General features: G+C 39.8%; 3 protein-coding genes across 3 annotated transcripts; all 3 read left to right on the forward strand.

The window, feature by feature from the left end:
* The first annotated feature begins 791 nt into the window (after window positions 1–791).
* On the forward strand, window positions 792–8,013 carry LOC139933410 (arrestin domain-containing protein 3-like). The gene is made up of 6 exons (XM_071927480.2): window positions 792–1,176; window positions 1,529–1,586; window positions 2,271–2,418; window positions 4,735–4,831; window positions 6,403–6,659; window positions 6,868–8,013. Exons 1-6 carry the CDS (start codon window positions 921–923, stop codon window positions 7,480–7,482), a joined length of 1,431 nt encoding a protein of 476 aa, XP_071783581.2. The 5' UTR covers window positions 792–920; the 3' UTR covers window positions 7,483–8,013.
* A 957-nt stretch (window positions 8,014–8,970) lies between these two features.
* On the forward strand, window positions 8,971–12,881 carry LOC139933411 (arrestin domain-containing protein 3-like). Its single transcript, XM_071927481.1, has 6 exons — window positions 8,971–9,273; window positions 9,666–9,723; window positions 9,815–9,956; window positions 10,778–10,874; window positions 11,225–11,481; window positions 11,802–12,881. Exons 1-6 carry the CDS (start codon window positions 9,027–9,029, stop codon window positions 12,348–12,350), a joined length of 1,350 nt encoding a protein of 449 aa, XP_071783582.1. The 5' UTR covers window positions 8,971–9,026; the 3' UTR covers window positions 12,351–12,881.
* A 1,017-nt stretch (window positions 12,882–13,898) lies between these two features.
* Window positions 13,899–17,202, forward strand: LOC139933430 (arrestin domain-containing protein 3-like). Its single transcript, XM_071927507.1, has 6 exons — window positions 13,899–14,154; window positions 14,715–14,772; window positions 14,859–15,006; window positions 15,744–15,840; window positions 16,191–16,447; window positions 16,759–17,202. Exons 1-6 carry the CDS (start codon window positions 13,899–13,901, stop codon window positions 17,200–17,202), a joined length of 1,260 nt encoding a protein of 419 aa, XP_071783608.1.
* Window positions 17,203–17,765: the final 563 nt, after the last annotated feature.

Genomic DNA, 17,765 nt, shown 5'->3' on the forward strand with positions numbered 1-17,765 from the left:
CCTACAGAAAAAAGAAGTGCCAAAAATGTTGGCATTGTTGGAATACACACATGCTATGATTGTTAGCTAGAGAGCTTGCAAGTTAAAACTGTTATGTAAGCTAACGTTAGCTAGCTAACTGACTAGACACGGCCAATATATTTTAAAACATGACTTGGTTATCAAACCAAATGCTGAACATTTGAGGAAATAATCAGTTGTCCGCTGCTTTTTTGGTGACTTGCTGAACATTTTAACGTAACATTTTAACTACCTCTTGACCAAAGAAGTCGTGTATCTGGCAGGTGTGTGTGTTAACTGTTTTAGGGTGGTGGGTGATTGACTGCACAGCCAGGGTTTGTCTGTTACCGCTAGAGGGAGCTGGGGGCAGATTTGTATGCTGTCCCTGTGAGGTAAAATCGTGGGGGGAGAACCTCCTTGTGGAGGAGAGAGCCTGCGCGCGCGCTAGAGTGAGTGAGTGAGAGAGAGAGAGAGAGAGAGAGAGAGAGAGAGAGAGAGAGAGAGAGAGAGAGAGAGAGAGAGAGATGGGACTTTTTTGAGAGAGAGAGAGAGAGAGAGAGAGAGAGAGAGAGAGAGAGAGAGAGAGAGAGAGAGAGAAGTAAAACAACAACAACAAGAGAGAGTTGCAGACTTTTTTCACCTTTGAGCCGACCTTTGTAGCTGCTTCCTGTTTCCTTTAGCCCCGTCTCTCATGGTCGTCTCTCTCATGGTCTCTCTACTGTACGTTGGGTGGCGGTAGAGATCTTTCGACTGATTGTCGAAATGACTGCTGTCATTTCTTGGGCGTAACCAATTCCACACCGGACCCGGACGGACGCCCGTCTGTAAACACATGAGTACAGAGCGAAAACATTTGAAACCCTACTTGGTCGATCGAGGCCTAATTACTTGGACATTTAACGTTTTGCTTCGCATCGACAATGCCTTCAATTAAGGACTTAACGCTGACTTACGATGTTATCAATGAAGCGGGGACGTTTTCAGAGGGAGATACTCTGACGGGAAGAGTAACAGTGGAGTTATTAAAAGAAACCCAAGTTGAGAGCCTCTTTGTGAAAGCAGAAGGAGACGCTAATGTGCATTGGTCGGAGAAGCGCGGCGATCACCACCATTCATACAACGCACACACGCGATTTTTCAAACTGAAACAGTTTTTGATCCCAGAGAACTCAAAGGGTAGGCGCTAAGAAGTAATGTGCATTCATGTAGACTTCGCATGTCTTACTCCATATAGGCCTACTTGCTTTTGCTTTTGCACTGAATGTGCGTTTCCTGGCCAGATTTAATGAGGCATGCGGTAGGCTTCTGTCCTGTTTCCTCAGCTTCTCACTGAAATCTTCTCTTTAATGTCTCTAATCATTAATTATTAATTTTATTGAATTATTTGAAAGGCAACATTCATTCTAATATTAGTCATATGACTACTTATTACAATTAGTTGTAGTAGTGTTATTAGTATTAGTATTGGTAATAATAGTAGCCTAGTACTATATCAGTACTATTAACGCGATAATCATTTCACTTGCAGACACTGTACTTCCCCAAGGGATCCATGTCTACAAATTCAGCTTTAACATACCACAGGGGTAAGTGGCATGGCAAGTTGTTAGCGGTTTCATAAAGCATTTCATGTTTTATAAAGAGGACCTAATGCTTGCTCCTGCACATTCTGTAAATTGACGCTTATTCAAAATTCAAACTGGGGTTCAAGCAATATAGGGTTTTTGCATCTAATACAAACATGAAGGAGCAAAATTAAATTGTAAGATGACCACAGGGCTGGGCTGGATATACCAATGAACTGTACCCCACTATGATCTACATCAAAGGTATTTAATTCACTCAATCATCCATTAATGAATTTATCCAGCCAATGAGTATAATTTAGTCCATTACACTGTAATACAGATTCATGTCATTTTTACGGAATAGACCACGCAAATCGAGGGGACACCTGTGCAAATTTCAGGTTGTTATCCCACGAACATGTTTTACTCATAAAGTGTAATTTTGGCATGGCATCAAATATTATACATTAAATATAATCAAAAATAAGAAAACAATTGTGACTTCATGTTGGCCAGATCACCCAGCGCTAATAGTATATGTCAAACATAATGTTTAATGCTTTCCTTCATGTATAGAGTGAGCTGATGCCATTAGTTATCTGATACAAAAATTTAGGCAAATAATGGGCAGTATTATCGGTCTCCAGTGTATCTGTGTGGGTGTAATTCAGTTTACATTGGTCTGCTGGTTTTCCATTACAGAAGTATGCCATCATCCTTCAGGGGTTCTTATGGAAAGATTGTCTACAAGCTTGAAGCCAAGATGTCCAGGAGTTGGCGGATGGATCGCAAAGAAGACAAGGAGATAAAGTTTGTCTCTAAGTCCATTCCAAACCTCGGTCAGCTGATGGTGTGTAAGATACTTATTCATAGATGTAAATATGACCCGCTTGATAGCAACTGGATCCACTCTTTCTACTTTCATGAAAGACCTCTGCAGTGCTTTTCTTGGACTTAAATCCCATCCCATAAAGATTAGACTAGATTAGATAATAAAAAGATAGGTGAAAGTATAGAGAAAGAAAGAGAAAAAGAAGAGAAATTGAAGATTACTCAACAAGGATGTGCCAATACGCAACTATATAGTATATTGCATTACAAATTTTAAGAATCCAGAATGCTTACTGCATCTGGAACAAAAGCCCTTATAGAGATTTTTAGTGGCTCTTAGAGTCCTATTGCACCTGAATGAGGGGGGCGGCACAAACTGTGAGGGAAGGGGATGAGATATGTCATCAGCGATTTGTCCTGCTTTCTTCCGGATGCGGCCGCATACAAATCCGTGAGCTATGATCGGAATTTCCCCTCAATCTTGCTAGCTGTATTCACCACTCTCATAAGTTTACACTTACTCTTACTACTGGGGTTACCAAACCAAGCAGCCCCATTGTAGCACAAAACTCTTTAAGTGAGGCTCTTATAATCCATCTCAAATCGTTTGGCTAACATTCTGTATATAAAATCACAGTTCTCGTCAAAACACAGGTGATCGTCTAAAAGTGCTCCGAGGTACATAAAATCGGTTCCCCTTTCAACAGTTCCTCCATTTATAACTGCTGGTGGTAGCTGATCTAAAAAATTGCCTTTTGTTTGTGAAAAACATCTCTTTTGTTTTCCCAACATGGATTTCCAAAGCACTTGGCTGACACCAGTTCTGGAGGGAAGTGACATAATTTAGCTAAATATTGTGTCTCTATAAGGGTGTCCAGTTCAGTAAGAAGACCAAGTAGAGCCATATAATCTGCATATTTAAACAAATTCATATTAGACTCAAAAATGCTGAAGTTATTAGTGTAAATAGACAACAGTACAGGGGATAAAACACAACCTTGAGGTGCACCATTGTTTAAAACTGACTGATTCGACACAATTCCGTGGAAACCCTTTGAGGGCGGCTTGAAAGGAAATCTTTGATCCAAAGAATAATACCACCATTCACGTTTAGATCAAGTAGGCGCTGCAGGAGAATGAGGAACAGAGAACAGAGAAGAAAAAAAGCCCATTCCAAATGAAAAGGAGATGCAAGTAATGGTATAATGAGGAGACAGTGGAGGGGTAATCATGTGGTGCGCAGGATTAGAGAAAGGCAGTGATAAGGAGGTATGTATTGAGGCAGCATGACAAAATGGCATGGCAGGGAGTTCAAGAGCTTTGGACCATCCTGTAGAATGCACTGTCACCAAAGCTGTGCAGTGCCTGGTTCATGAATCATGGGAAAACACTTGTGTGTGGGTGTGCATGGTCACGCACTAAAGGTTAACTTAAGGTTGACCTGGGGAAGAAGCTAGTAGAGGATGATCTGAGTTTCCTGGAGGTGTGGTAGCAGGAGAAAGACGATTTAAGCAACGTAATGTAAACAAGTTGTAAAACTATAGAGTGGTTGATGGAGTAGGATTTTGTAGGTGATGTACTGGATTTACTGCCTTATTGCCTTATTACAATAGCTTTCTCCATACATGGAGAAAGTTATTTCGGGACAGGGACAGAGGCAGAGGCAGTAAGGTTCAAAGAACTGGTGATAGGGCAGAGTTTGAACCATGTGGTGCTTACTGAGGGAGCTGGAGATGAGTCCATAGAGAGGGAAGTTTTCGGAAATTTCGGTTTTAATGACAGTAGGGTTTCAACTGTAAGGAAAGTGAGGTTGAGTGGATTTTAGCAATATTGCTAGGTAGAAAAATACCCACTGATAAGGGTTCAAGTGAGAGGATGGAGTTAAAAACAGGATGGTCTTGTGGTTAGTGAGGTTGTCCCCCTTCCAGCGAGCCGGGGTTTGATCCCCTTTGTGGCCATACTTAGCAATATACTTAAAATCCCTACTGCTCCAGGGACGCTGCACTAGCTAGCTGATTCTGCGCCCCAACCAGAGGGTGGAAATAGACTTTGTCCTCCTCTGGGAGATCAATAAAAGTATATTAAAATTAAAATAAAAAATCACCTCCAGGTTGCAAGCCTGTTTTAAGATAGACCAGGAGCTAAAGATGAGTTCATTTTTGTCAATGAATTTGTGGAAGTTGGAGTTGCATCAACAACTGCAGAAAAACATGAATTTTCCTGGAATTTATTAGATAATATGCGAGATAGTGACATATAAGTATAAGAACTGTAACACTTCTGTCATATGTCTTGAGTATCTAAACTACTGGTTGTCCCTTTTATCACATTCTAGTCTCGTCAAGTTGGCTCAACGGATAAAGAGATGGGGTTTTTCTCAAAAGGACAAGTACACATGGATGTCATTGTTGACAGGAGGGCGTATGCCCCAGGTAATGTCACCACAACACACAAAACTCCACTTCAGACTTGGTATGTTCAATTCAAGTTCAACTGAGGAAGGGGATCTTCTGCCAAAGTCAAATATGGAAAACTATGGAAAAAATGGCTGTCATAGCGAAAAATTAACTACTTCAATGGTACATACAGCCATAATACTGTCATTATAATTCATAGGTTGTCACATCCAACTTATTGAGAAATAATTAATTCATGTAGTAATGAATTATAGTACTGTATTTTGTATAATCATAGTCATGAATTATTTTTTTTTTTTACATTTTCAGTTGACTGAACTGGAAGTGAAATGACCCCAACCCTGTTATCAGCTCTGAACTTTACTGCCCAAAGTATCCCTACAAGATAGAAATCAAATGCCTGGCTGTACTGTCAGTGATGGTCAGTGAGGCTAGCATCAGATAGGTCGATGCCAAAAAAAACAAAAACATGTACAGTGAATTCCATACGTATTTGAGCACAGATTCATTCATTTTTTGGCTATGTACTCAAATTACTTTGGATGTGAAATGACATAATGACTATTGGATTGTTTCCTTCAGTTTGTGGGTGTTTTCCACCGTATCATGAATAGTTATAGAACAATCCTCTTTGCATATGATCCCCGCATTTCAGTTTATTTCAGTTTGGACACATTAATAATGTACTCAGATATTTTTCATGTGTAGTTATAAAATATTAATGTGCAGTGACTTACAATGACTGTGTATCTACAGTCGGAAACATTAGTAAGGAGAAAAACTGTTGCACATGCTAATCTTGAAGCTGTTTTCAGAGCATGCTAGTTCAAAGTTTGAGCCATAACTCAAAGGTTTGTTTACTTGTACTGATTTACCCAAATCATCTACTCCATACTGCCTTGGTAATTTCAAGCAATGCATAGTCACAGCTGAATTGTCAGAGATGTACAGAAATGCACAAATGTAACAAACTCTAAATGGGAAGGACGTTTTTTTTTGTCAGCCCACTGCAATACAGAACACATAAAGCTAACAAGCTAATAGGCTAGTCAGGGGCCCACCACTGTTACAGCAGACTTACAATGGAAGACTACAAAACCCATTCAGTCATTATCTACAGTTTGTAAATTAGTAGCCTTGCAGGGTTGTTTTGTAATTTGCATGCGCAACTAATCTACTTCAAGCATAAACAAGCACACAATGTGAGGAAAATACAAAACACATATTGCCTTTACAGTTTGGGGCTTTAATCTGTCCAACCTGAAAGTATCTTCAAATGAAAGCAAATTAAAGACTACACTTGAACATCATAGTCACTGTGTTATTTTCAGACTTGGGTCCAATAGTATTTGCAAATACTTCTTGATTTTGTTTTAACATGCATGGAGTAGCCTACTAAATGGGTGGGGTTTACCACATCCGGACTGCTCAGATACAGTCAAATAAGCGGTGAATCACTGGAGTGATACTAAATTGACTTTCAAATACTTGTGATTATCTAAACATTCTGGCACTCACTGTACTGTCTTATGTAGTTATGATAGGGTTAGAATTAATATTAAGATGTTATGTTCTGTTTCTGACAGGTGAAACAGTGGCTTGTGTTGCAAAGGTCAACAACTCCTCATCCAAAGACATGACGCCCAAATTCAGTTTAAAGCAGAAAATGGTGTACCGTGCCCAAGGCCATACCAAGTATGGAGAGAATGTTATCTGCAAAATGGTTGGGGATTGTATCATACCAAAGACAGAGAAAACAATCAACTGTGCGATCAAGATTCCTGCTGATGTGTTCCAGACCATCCAGAATTGTGACATCATCTCAGTGGAATACCAACTGAAGGTATGAGATGGCATAACGGTAGTAGTTAGTGGTAAAGCATGTAAACGGGTAATCCAGTGACAGAGCAATTTGAATTAATTTTGTAAAACATAAGACCCATAAATATCAGACGTTTCTCCAAACCAGCAGATTTTCCCTTATGCTGACTTATTGACACTTAAAAATACCATGCGTTAATAAAATATCTCAATGTGCATCTGTTTCCCAGGTGTATTTGGACATCAGCTTTGCTTCAGATCCAGAGGTCAAGTTTCCGCTGGTCATCATTCCTCCGGACTTATCTTCTGTGCCTCAGCCTGGTGGAGCTGTGGGTCTCTACCCACCTGGGGCTGTAGGGGGCGCAAGCAACAGCGACTTCCCTCCCCCTGCTGTCTCTTTTGGACCTCATGCTGTACCCTCAGGTCCGAGTGCTTATGGATACCCAGCAGCCCCAGGGTATCCATCTCAACCACCTACATACCCAGCTAACCCACCCTTGTATGCAGGTCCGCCAGCCATGTACTCCGCTCAGCCCCCTTTCATGGGAGGGGGTTACAATAACCCATTGCCCCAGCAGGCCTCTCCGTATGCCTCTCCATTTTCATCTTCGTCGTCGTCTCCAGTGCACCACCCTCCCCCTAATGCCCCAGCATTTCACCCACCCCCAACTGCTCCACCTATGTTTGGCCCATCCCCAACAGCCCCTACATACAACCTGCCTCCTGCTGCAGAAATGATGAATACAAACTTCCTGTCTCAACCGGGGGAAGAACCTCCATCTTACATGTCCCTTTTCCCCCCGCCTGCCACTGAAAAGTCTCCCACTGGGCCTGATGCAATGTAAGAGAATTTATGCTAAATGACTAGTATGTGATATGAATGATTTATTAATTATGTAGAAACATATCCCAGTTAGTTCATAAATGTGAAATCATATTATTCGTATGTCCTTGTTTCTTACTGTTGTGTTACATAAAAAAGTTAAATAGGCATTATATCTACAGTGAGTGTGTAGCCTTTGAGCTGTAACAACAGCAGCCCTTTTTGTTTTTTTGTGACAAGACTGGTTGCTTATTGGCTTTGTCACAGCTACTCATATGATTTCTCAGTATCTGTTTGTTGGCCATCTTGTTTGGCAGCTGTGAAATATACAAAGCAAGCAAAACCACTGAATCTCATTCATCAGGACACATGATGTTTGTGCCTTTTTCAGCTCAAGTGCCAGGGACTGATGTTGGATCATCTGAACAGTGATTTATGTTTGTTTTATACCTAGTTTCTCTACCTCAGACTCTCATGATTTGAGGAGAGATGAAAGGGAATGGAGGGCCATGTGCTATGGTGTGCATCTCCTGTATTGAGAAAAAAATCTCTTGTTCTACCTCCCCAACCCCCTCAATTTTAATTAGATTTTAACAAGTCAGCCACTGATGGTTGGTCAAAACTAGAGGAAGTTTTTGTTTATTAGTTTTGTTTTGTTTTTTGAATGGAACTGCATCAGCCTGTTGACTTTATCGTCTTCCAAATAATTCAGTATGTTTTATTACACAAATTAATTGCCAATGTTTTCTCTGACTTGTTAGATGAAATTCATCTGATCTCTACCTGTTTATTAGGTGCACATATTTTCTGTGCAAACTGCAGAGTCATTTGCCTTACGCAAAAGAACTATATCCTATAATAAATGTTAAGGTGCGACACAAATATCGCACCAAAGGTGTAAATCCCTATGCGATTCTAGGAATATTATAGTGACACCATAGCAGATGAAAAATACTAGTAAGTATGATAATGTCACTATTTAATATGGAGTACTACTTACACACTATATATAGTATTTGACTTTTACTTATAAGTTTCTATAAGAATATTATGTGATAAGGTCACTATAAACTCACTATTGAGGACCACAGACACACTATGTGTGTCCCTATAGGAATTTTACAGTGACTTTTTTTTTTGGTTTGTTACTTATTATAGGCCTACTAGCCTATAAACCTCCATTGGTTTCTCTTTTTAAATGTCATCTCATCTAACAGGATTTAATAATATAATGTAATAGGACCTGGAAATGTTAAAGACCATGGGCTCATAAAAAGAAGAATCGGGTCTACATATGTTACAAACTTAACACATTGAGTAAACTTCTGTTGTGCACTAGGCTGTTACGTTATGGGTGTTGCTCAGTGTGATCTTGTAATAAAGTTTGAATTGCTTGACATCTGCAATCTTGGAAGTTTGTCAACTCTTCTAGGTGGGGCCAGAGATAATATCAGTAGTATCAAAGTGACTGAGCTGATCAGGTTCTTTTATTTAGCGCCTGGAAAGCCTCAGTTACCAAGACTGGAAAATCAGAGCGAAGTGTTTTAATTATAAGCTATATCCAAAATGCCTTCATCAAAGGAACTTACCCTGACTTACAATGTTCTCAACGACGAAAATACTTTCTCTGAAGGAGATACTCTAACAGGCAGAGTTACTTTGACATTGGCAAAAGACACCAAAGTTAAGAGTCTTTTCGTGAAAGTCAAAGGAGACGCAAATGTTCACTGGACGGAAGGCAGTGGTGACGACAAGACATCCTACAGTGCATTCAGGAGATATTTCAAACTCAAAGAGTGTTTAATTCCAGAAGGTAGGTCAAAGAAATATGTAAATATAGACTTTGCATAAGTTCCTCATTGCTTTAAGTATTATTTTGAGTGTAATTGCACTAACTGCTTCTCAGGTGACTGTCAGGTGAATGTCATCTACTTGTACAAATATATTTTTGTGCAATTGTATATTTTGAAATGTAGTTCTTAAGTTGAAAACTCTACCTTTGCTTTGGCTATTGACAGGATTTGTTAAGTTTCCAGAGCCACACAAAGTACATAGGGGTTGACATAAGTACAGAATACACAAGCGTACACAAATCCAGCTCAGTCACTGCTGTCTGCTCTTGTTTTTGGGTACAGCATCAGTTGACATTGTACAATTGGCCTTGTTCTCGAAAACAGGTGTTAATTACAGTCCTTTCTCTTGCAGACACTCTACTGCCGCAAGGGATTCATACCTTTAATTTCATGTTTACAATACCACAGGGGTAAGTGGGAATTTGTGATATCTAACGTGTTAGTTCCATATGGTAGTTGGCTGTTATGATTAACTACATTGGTCTGCTGGTTCTCCCTCAGCAACATGCCATCATCCTTCAAGGGGAGTTTCGGAAAGATTGTCTACATGCTTGAAGCAAAGATGTGCAGAAGCTGGCGGATGGACTGTGTAGTCCAGACAGAGTTCAGTTTTGTTTCTATGTCCATTCCAGCCTTTGTCCAGGTAATGGTGTGTAAGACACTATTAGGATGCATGTTCAGAATTGGATCCACTATTTACACATTTCTGAGATTCTTTGATGATAATAAATAATTAGACTTCTGTAGCAGTTTGACAGGCTTGTAGCTGCTATAACAGAACAGGAAAACAAAGATTGAAAAGTCAAAGGACAAAACAAAGAGACAAATAGGAGTAAAGTCGAGTGAACATGGAGGGGTTGAAGGAAAGGCAAGAATAGAAAAGAAGGTCCTAAGGGTTGACAACTGTGTTTTTTATACAATACAACAACATTTCACGTTGGCCAGGGGCGGCCATGGAGAACGTTCTGTCACCCCAACAGTGTACACAGGTTTGATCTAGCAATAGAGTGGAGGGAAATGGAAGATCATCTGAGAGTTCAGGAGATGTGATGAGAGGAAGCTGGAGATCTACAGGACAAGAAGAAGTTGCAGTAGACCGGATGGTTAAAGAAACAGGAAATGCAGTGAGTTCAGCTGCAGGATGTGTGAGGGAGAATAAGTAATGTTGCAATTGTGGAAAGCACTGATTTTAACATATGTCTTAGGAATGATTGACTCCCTTGGGAATTAGGGAATCAAGGGAAAGGGTAGAATCAAAGCTCATCCCTGATTCAAACCTGATTAGGGTTTAGGGCAGACTGGGAGCTATTAAGGAGTTAAGTTTTGCCAGTGTAAACTTTGAGGAAGTTGAGTCCAGAATTTAATAGCAGGCAGACAATATTTTCTCCTGAATTTACTTAATTTTCAGCTGTCAGAAGCATTAAGTTGATATAAAGTAATGTTTGTTCATATGATGCATTCTAGTTTCCCCAGGAAAGATCAGTGGAAAAAGAGATGGGGCTTTTCTCCAAAGGGCAGGTCCAAATGGCTGCCACTGTTGACAGAAGGGCTTATGCTCCAGGTAACGTCACCCCAACTTTGTAGTTTGACTTTTATTCAGAATACTGTCCAGATTATCCATGTAAGACAAGAATACAGTATAGTGTACTGTCAGTTAGTAACAAATGTTGATAGCTCTGCACAGTGTCTCAATAGTAAATCGCAAGCAGCTCCCCTGGTATTGTCATGCTGGCATGGTCCATATCACATGTCAAACATATGCATACTATACACATGTATAGGTGTGTCGTATGAACTACTTTTTTGATATTGTTTGCCGAGCAACCTTACCAGCAACATATTACTATTGCATTTGATTATTCTAGAGGACATTTGTATGAATATTAAGATGTTATGATCTCCTTCTGATAGGTGAAACAGTGGCTGTTGTTGCAAATGTCAACAACTCCTCATCCAAAAAAATGACGCCCAAATTCACTTTAAAGCAGAACGTGATGTACTTTGCCAATGGCTCCACCAAGACAAGTGAGAAAACTATATGCAAAATGGTTGGGGACGTTATCACGCCGGAGACAGAGCAAACTGTCACTTGTCCAGTGGAGATTCCTTCTGACCTGGGCCAGACTATTCATAATTGTGACATCATCTCAGTGGATTATTACCTAAAGGTATGTAATAATTTAATAGTGAATGTTATATAACACACAAATTGATTAATTGCCAGAGTTTGCAAGCATTGGCAATTAAGTAATTCCATTCCAGAGCATTGTGAATTAATGTCAAATTGAAAAAACAAACAAACAAACAGATCCATGAATGGCAGGGTGATATTTCCAAACTAAATCAGACATAGACAAGTCTCAGATTTGACATGTCTAACCATTTTATTAAGTACACATTTTAATTCAAATTCATGTCACCTCAAAACATGCTTGACTCAAAAAATGACAATGACAAGTTATTATCACAATATGTTTCTGTTTCCCAGGTGTATTTGGACATCAGCTTTGCTTCAGATCCAGAGATCAAGTTTCCGCTGGTCATCATTCCTCCTGGATTTTCTTCTGTCCCTCAGCCTGGTGGAGCTGTGGGTCTCTACCCACCTGGGGCTGTTGGGGGCCCAAGCAACAGCGACTTCCCTCCCCCTGCTGTCCCTGTTGAACCTTATCCTGTACCCTTTGGTCCAGGCACTTATGGATACCCAGCAGCCCCAGATCCTGCTCAACAGTCAGACATGAGAAGTGGTTACAATAACCCATTGCCCCAGCAGGCCTCTCCGTATGCCTCTCCATTTTCATCTTCGTCGTCGTCTTCAGTGCACCACCCTCCCCCTAATGCCCCAGCATTTCACCCACCCCCAACTGCTCCACCTATGTTTGGCCCATCCCCAACAGCCCCTACATACAACCTGCCTCCTGCTGCAGAAATGATGAATACAAACTTCCTGTCTCAACCGGGGGAAGAACCTCCATCTTACATGTCCCTTCCCCCCCCGCCTGCCACTGAAAAGTCTCCCACTGGGCCTGATGCAATGTAAGAGAATTTATGCTAAATGACTAGTATGTGATATGAATGATTTATTAATTATGTAGAAACATATCCCAGTTAGTTCATAAATGTGAAATCATATTATTCGTATGTCCTTGTTTCTTATTGTTGTGTTACATAAAAAAGTTAAACAGGCATTATATCTACAGTGAGTGTGTAGCCTTTGAGCTGTAACAACAGCAGCCCTTTTTGTTTTTTTGTGACAAGACTGGTTGCTTATTGGCTTTGTCACAGCTACTCATATGATTTCTCAGTATCTATTTGTTGGCCATCTTGTTTGGCAGCTGTGAAATATACAAAGCAAGCAAAACCACTGAATCTCATTCATCAGGACACATGATGTTTGTGCCTTTTTCAGCTCAAGTGCCAGGGACTGATGTTGGATCATCTGAACAGTGATTTATGTTTGTTTTATACCTAGTTTCTCTACCTCAGACTCTCATGATTTGAGGAGAGATGAAAGGGAATGGAGGGCCATGTGCTATGGTGTGCATCTCCTGTATTGAGAAAAAAATCTCTTGTTCTACCTCCCCAACCCCCTCAATTTTAATTAGATTTTAACAAGTCAGCCACTGATGGTTGGTCAAAACTAGAGGAAGTTTTTGTTTATTAGTTTTGTTTTGTTTTTTGAATGGAACTGCATCAGCCTGTTGACTTTATCGTCTTCCAAATAATTCAGTATGTTTTATTACACAAATTAATTGCCAATGTTTTCTCTGACTTGTTAGATGAAATTCATCTGATCTCTACCTGTTTATTAGGTGCACATATTTTCTGTGCAAACTGCAGGGTCATTTGCCTTATGCAAAAGAACTATATCCTATAATAAATGTTAAGGTGTGACACAAATATCGCACCAAAGGTGTAAATCCCTATGCGATTCTAGGAATATTATAGTGACACTGTAGCAGATGAAAAATACTAGTAAGTATGATAATGTCACTATTTAATATGGAGTACTACTTACACACTATATATAGTATTTGACTTTTACTTATAAGTTTCTATAAGAATATTATGTGATAAGGTCACTATAAACTCACTATTGAGGACCACAGACACACTATAAGTCCCTATAGGAATTTTACAGTGACTTTTTTTTTTTTGGTTTGTTACTTATTATAGGCCTACTAGCCTATAAACCTCCACTGGTTTCTCTAACTTTTTAAATGTCATCTCATCTAACGGGATTTAATAATATAATGTAATAGGACCTGGAAATGTTAAAGACCATGGGCTCATAAAAAGAAGAATCGGGCCTACATATGTTACAAACTTAACACATTGAGTAAACTTCTGTTGTGCACTAGGCTGTTACGTTATGGGTGTTGCTCAGTGTGATCTTGTAATAAAGTTTGAATTGCTTGACATCTGCAATCTTGGAAGTTTGTCAACTCTTCTAGGTGGGGCCAGAGATAATATCAGTAGTATCAAAGTGACTGAGCTGATCAGGTTCTTTTATTTAGCGCCTGGAAAGCCTCAGTTACCAAGACTGGAAAATCAGAGCGAAGTGTTTTAATTATAAGCTATATCCAAAATGCCGGCATCAAAGGAACTTACCCTGACTTACAATGTTCTCAACGACGAAAATACTTTCTCTGAAGGAGATACTCTAACAGGCAGAGTTACTTTGACATTGGCAAAAGACACCAAAGTTAAGAGTCTTTTTGTGAAAGTCAAAGGAGACGCAAATGTTCACTGGACGGAAGGCAGTGGTGATGACAAGAAATCCTACAGTGCGTTCAGGAGATATTTCAAACTCAAAGAGTATTTAATTCCACAAGTCTCCAAAGGTAGGTCAAAGGAATATGTAAATATAGACTTTGCATGACTTCCCCATTGCTTTAAGTATTGGTATTTCGAGTGTAATTGCATTGACTGCTTCTCAGGTGACTACTGTCCATATTGTAAAAAAAACAAAAAAAACCCACTTAAGAATAATTATGTTTAGACAAATAGACTATGTTTTAAAATATATTACAAAAATTGGCCAAAAATGTATTTGTACAAGCACATAACAGTCATTATAAATATACTGTATTTTAGGCAGTGGAAATAATTTTCTTCCTATGCTGATAATCTACAAGTAAGCTATAGGCTACCCAAAATACATCCTGACTTGTTTTATATTTTGAAATATAGCTCACATAATAATATTGTGAAATATATGCAAAATGTAATTTTTAAGTTGAAAACTCTGCCTTGGGTTTGGCATTGACAGGATTTGTGAAGTGTACACAAATCCAGCTCAGTCAGGGTTTCTGCTCTTGTTTTTGGGTACAGCATCAGTTGACATTGTACAATTGGCCTTGTTCTCGAAAACAGGTGTTAATTACAATCCTTTCTCTTGCAGACACTGTACTGCCCCAAGGGATTCATACCTTTAATTTCAGGATTAAAATGCCACAGGGGTAAGTGGGAATTTGTGATATCTAACATGTTAGTTCAATAGTTGGCTGTTATGATTAACTACATTGGTCTGCTGGTTCTCCCTCAGCAACATGCCATCATCCTTCAAGGGGCGTTACGGAAAGATTGTCTACATGCTTGAAGCAAAGATGTGCAGAAGCTGGCGGATGGACTGTGAAGTGCAGACAGAGTTCAGTTTTGCTTCTAAGTCCATTCCAGCCTTTGGCCAGCTAATGGTGTGTGAGACACGATTAGGATGCATGTTAGGAATTGGATCCACTATTTACACATTTCTGAGAGTCCTTGATAATAATAAAATCTGTAGCACTTTGACAGACTTGTAGCTGCTATAACAGAACAGGAAAACAAAAATTGAAAAGTCAAAGGACAAAACAAAGAGACAAATAGGGGTAAAGTTGAGAGAACAGAATGGAGGGGTTGAAGGAAAGGCAACAGTAGAGAGGTAGGTCCTAAGGGTTGACAACTTTGTTTTTTATGTAGTACAACAGGGTTTCACGTAGCCCGGGGGCTGCCATGGAGAAGGCTCTGTCACCACAACAGTGTACACAGGTTTGACGAAGCAATCGAAGCAGTAGAGTGGAGGGAAATGGAAGATCGTCTGAGAGTTCAGGTGGTGTGTGAGGGAGTGGAGAATTGCTGCGAATTGAGCAATGTTGCAATTGTGGAAAGCACTGATTTTATCATATGTCTTAGGAATGATTGACTCCCTTGGGAATTAGGGAATCAAGGGAAAGGGTAGAATCAAAGCTCATCCCTGATTCAAACCTGATTAGGGTTTAGGGCAGATTGGGAGCTATTAAAGGGTTAAGTTTTGCCAGTGTAAACTTTGAGGAAGTTGAGTCCAGAATTTAATAGCAGGCAGACAATATTTTCTCCTGAATTTACTTAATTTTCAGCTGTCAGAAGCATTAAGTTGATATAAAGTAATGTTTGTTCATATGATGCATTCTAGTTTCCCCAGGAAAGATCAGTGGAAAAAGAGATGGGGCTTTTCTCCAAAGGGCAGGTCCAAATGGCTGCCACTGTTGACAGAAGGGCTTATGCTCCAGGTAACGTCACCCCAACTTTGTAGTTTGACTTTTATTCAGAATACTGTCCAGATTATCCATGTAAGACAAGAATACAGTATAGTGTACTGTCAGTTAGTAACAAATGTTGATAGCTCTGCACAGTGTCTCAATAGTAAATCACAAGCAGCTCCCCTGGTATTGTCATGCTGGCATGGTCCATATCACATGTCAAACATATGCATACTATACACATGTATAGGTGTGTCGTATGAACTACTTTTTTGATATTGTTTGCCGAGCAACCTTACCAGCAACATATTACTATTGCATTTGATTATTCTAGAGGACATTTGTATGAATATTAAGATGTTATGATCTCCTTCTGATAGGTGAAACAGTGGCTGTTGTTGCAAAAGTCAGTAACCCCTCATCCCAAAAAATGACGCCCAAATTCACTTTAAAGCAGAAAGTGATGTACTTTGCCAATGGCTCCACCAAGACAAGTGAGAAAACTATATGCAAAATGGTTGGGGACGTTATCACGCCGGAGACAGAGCAAACTGTCACTTGTCCAGTGGAGATTCCTTCTGACCTGGGCCAGACTATTCATAATTGTGACATCATCTCAGTGGATTATTACCTAAAGGTATGTAATAATTTAATAGTGAATGTTACATAAATACACAAATTGATTAATTACCAGTGTTTGCAAACATTGGCAATTAAGTAATTCCATTCCAGAGCATTATGAATTAATGTAAAATTGACAAAAAAAAAAAAAAAACAGATCCATGAATGGCAGGGTGATATTTCCAATCTAACTCAGACATAGACAAGTCTCAGATTGGGCACATGTAACCATTTTATTAAGTACACATTTTAATTTAAATTCATGTTACCTCAAAAAAATTTGACTCAAAAAATGACAGCCGCAATATGTCACAATATGTTTCCCAGGTGTATTTGGACATCAGCTTTGCTTCAGATCCAGAGATCAAGTTTCCGCTGGTCATCATTCCTCCTGGCTTTTCTTCTGTCCCTCAGCCTGGTGGAGCTGTGGGTCTCTACCCACCTGGGGCTGTTGGGGGCCCAAGCAACAGCGACTTCCCTCCCCCTGCTGTCCCTGTTGAACCTTATCCTGTACCCTTTGGTCCAGGCGCTTGTAGATACCCAGCAGCCCCAGATCCTGCTCAACAGTCAGACATGAGAAGTGGTTATAATAACCCATTGCCCCAGCAGGCCTCTCCATATGCTCATCCATTTTCAGTTTTCTCATCGTCTTCAGCGCACCAACAACCCCCTTCTGCTCCACCTATGTTTCAACAGGGAGACGAACCTCCATCTTATATGTCCCTTTTCCCCCCTTCTGAGGAGTCTCCCACTGGATCTAATGCAAAATAGAAATATGTTTCCTAAATATTGCTAAAATATGATATGGGCATGTAAGTTATTCATAATGCATTCAGGTATCTGCAATCATTTTACACATGTGAAACCTTATTACTTACCTGTGCTGCTGCGTCTCACATTTTTACTATGTGTTATATGGCAAAAAGCTAAACAGACAATATGTGGCATATCTACAGTGCAGACTAGATATGCTAGTAGAGTTATGTTTTTTTCTGAGCTAGTAGAGTTATGTTTTTTGTACAAGATTTGTAAGATGGGGAACCTCACTTGACCAATGTCCTTAACACAATGTGTGTGTTTTTTTTTTTAAAGATTTATTTTCAGGCATTTTATGCTTTATTTGACAGGGACAGTGTGAGAGAGAGACAGGAAGGTATGGGAGAGAGAGAGAGGAGGACATCCAGCAAATGACCACGGGCCGGATTCGAAGCCAGGTCGCTGCGGGAAAGACTGAGCCTTATATAGTATGCGCCCTACGCGGTGAGCCACCAGGGTGCCCCACAATGTGTGTTTTTAACCACAATGGCTAATCTAAAAAAATTATGGCTAATGTT

The sequence above is a fragment of the Centroberyx gerrardi genome, chromosome 8 (genome assembly GCF_048128805.1).
Source record: "Centroberyx gerrardi isolate f3 chromosome 8, fCenGer3.hap1.cur.20231027, whole genome shotgun sequence".
Lineage (NCBI taxonomy): Eukaryota > Metazoa > Chordata > Actinopteri > Beryciformes > Berycidae > Centroberyx > Centroberyx gerrardi.

Bases quoted from the DNA above. Each gene is read 5' to 3' on its own strand.
- LOC139933411 (XM_071927481.1), top strand. From the start codon at position 9,027: ATGCCTTCATCAAAGGAACTTACCCTGACTTACAATGTTCTCAACGAC. The intron at 10,875-11,224 runs GTAACGTCACCC...TCCTTCTGATAG, and splicing joins CAGAAGGGCTTATGCTCCAG to GTGAAACAGTGGCTGTTGTT. The intron at 11,482-11,801 runs GTATGTAATAAT...TCTGTTTCCCAG, and splicing joins CAGTGGATTATTACCTAAAG to GTGTATTTGGACATCAGCTT.
- LOC139933410 (XM_071927480.2), top strand. From the start codon at position 921: ATGCCTTCAATTAAGGACTTAACGCTGACTTACGATGTTATCAATGAA. The intron at 1,177-1,528 runs GTAGGCGCTAAG...TTTCACTTGCAG, and splicing joins GATCCCAGAGAACTCAAAGG to ACACTGTACTTCCCCAAGGG. The intron at 4,832-6,402 runs GTAATGTCACCA...TGTTTCTGACAG, and splicing joins CAGGAGGGCGTATGCCCCAG to GTGAAACAGTGGCTTGTGTT.
- LOC139933430 (XM_071927507.1), top strand. From the start codon at position 13,899: ATGCCGGCATCAAAGGAACTTACCCTGACTTACAATGTTCTCAACGAC. The intron at 14,773-14,858 runs GTAAGTGGGAAT...GTTCTCCCTCAG, and splicing joins AGGATTAAAATGCCACAGGG to CAACATGCCATCATCCTTCA. The intron at 15,007-15,743 runs GTGTGTGAGACA...GATGCATTCTAG, and splicing joins CAGCCTTTGGCCAGCTAATG to TTTCCCCAGGAAAGATCAGT.